Source organism: Haliaeetus leucocephalus, unplaced genomic scaffold (genome assembly GCF_000737465.1).
Source record: "Haliaeetus leucocephalus isolate CR32 unplaced genomic scaffold, Haliaeetus_leucocephalus-4.0 Scaffold214, whole genome shotgun sequence".
In the NCBI taxonomy this organism is placed as follows: domain Eukaryota; kingdom Metazoa; phylum Chordata; class Aves; order Accipitriformes; family Accipitridae; genus Haliaeetus; species Haliaeetus leucocephalus.
Genome location: NW_010972650.1, coordinates 863,326 through 864,624, shown reverse-complemented (window position 1 = coordinate 864,624; position 1,299 = coordinate 863,326). Strand labels below are relative to the sequence as shown.

At 66.7% G+C, this 1,299-nt stretch overlaps 1 protein-coding gene across 1 annotated transcript in view; it reads right to left on the bottom strand.

Annotated features, from left to right (window-relative positions):
* PRPH (peripherin) overlaps positions 1-598 on the bottom strand; it is a 13,367-nt gene extending 12,769 nt beyond the window's left edge. Inside the window, exon 1 of the mRNA XM_010566581.1 lies at positions 535-598. Within this exon, the coding sequence (XP_010564883.1) occupies positions 535-598 (64 nt within the window). The remainder of the gene's footprint in view (positions 1-534) is intronic.
* Between the last annotated feature and the right edge of the window lie 701 nt (positions 599-1,299).

The window sequence follows — 1,299 nt, the reverse complement described above, 5'->3', positions numbered from 1 at the left end:
GATGCAGAACTCCGCTCGGGCGGAGGGAGAGGGGCCGGGGGACACCGGGGGGGGCAGGGCAGTACTGGGGGGAGATGGGGGTGTCCCCCCTCCAAGGAGGGTGGGGAGAGGGGCTAGGGGTGCAGACCCACCCCCACCCCAACTGGGATGGAGAGAGGGGCTGGTGGCTGCAGGGTGAGCCCCAGCCTCAGAGAGCCCATCTCACCTGGGTCCCATCCTGCCCGGGATGCTGAGCCTCATGGAGCAGGCAATGCAGACCCTGGCCATCCCAGCACCCGGGGGGGGGGGGGGGGACACCTGTCCCCATCACCCCCCCCTATTTTGAAGGGGCAGCCATGACTCGGCGCTGTTGGAGCCGCCCTGCCCAGGGGCAGAGCTGGTTAATGGGCTCGGGCCCCCCCTGGATGGTGAGGGCAGCACTTACGGGAAGGCTGCGGGGGTGTCCCTCCCACCCAGGGCCCCCCCCCCACCCCAGCTCTGCAGAGCACCCAGCAGAAACCAGCTCCATGCCAGGAGCAGCACGACACCACGTACAGCCCGTCTGCACCAGCCGTGCCCAGGGCCAGATCCTGCCCACGCACTCGGGGCTGGAGGGCATCTGCCGGGGCAGGTGAGGACAGCCCTGGCCTGAGCGGGAGCACAGCACTGGGGGGTCCCAGCCTCCCTGGGGGGCCGTTCCCAGGGGTCCTCACCCCACCTGGGGACCCACCCATGTGACAGGGACACCTAGGGACAATAGGATGAGGAGGGGGGACATGAACACCCCACCCCACCCCCCCCAGGGAAGGCAGCCCAGCAGACCATAGCCAGCTCACAGCACAGGACCCAGCCATGGGACCCCAGTTCCAGGCAGCCCCCCCCAGTCCAACACGTATACTAGCCAGCCACACAGCCAGCCCACACCAGCTCAGCCAGTACCCCCCCTCAGCCCAGGACATCCCCCCAGGTCACCATGCAGCAGATTGCGCTGGGACAATAAACGAGGCAAGTGTGGAAAGAGTCATTTTAATGAACAGCACCACAGTGTAACCAGTAGAAAAGACAAGGCACTAGTATTCCTCCCCCTCCTCTTCGCCCTCTACGCTGTCGGCCCCCACCTCCTCGTAATCCTTCTCCAGGGCAGCCATGTCCTCCCGGGCCTCCGAGAACTCCCCCTCCTCCATGCCCTCCCCCACGTACCAGTGCACGAACGCCCGCTTGGCGTACATCAGGTCAAACTTGTGGTCCAGGCGGGCCCAGGCCTCGGCAATGGCCGTGGTGTTGCTCAGCATGCACACCGCGCGCTGCACCTTGGCCAGG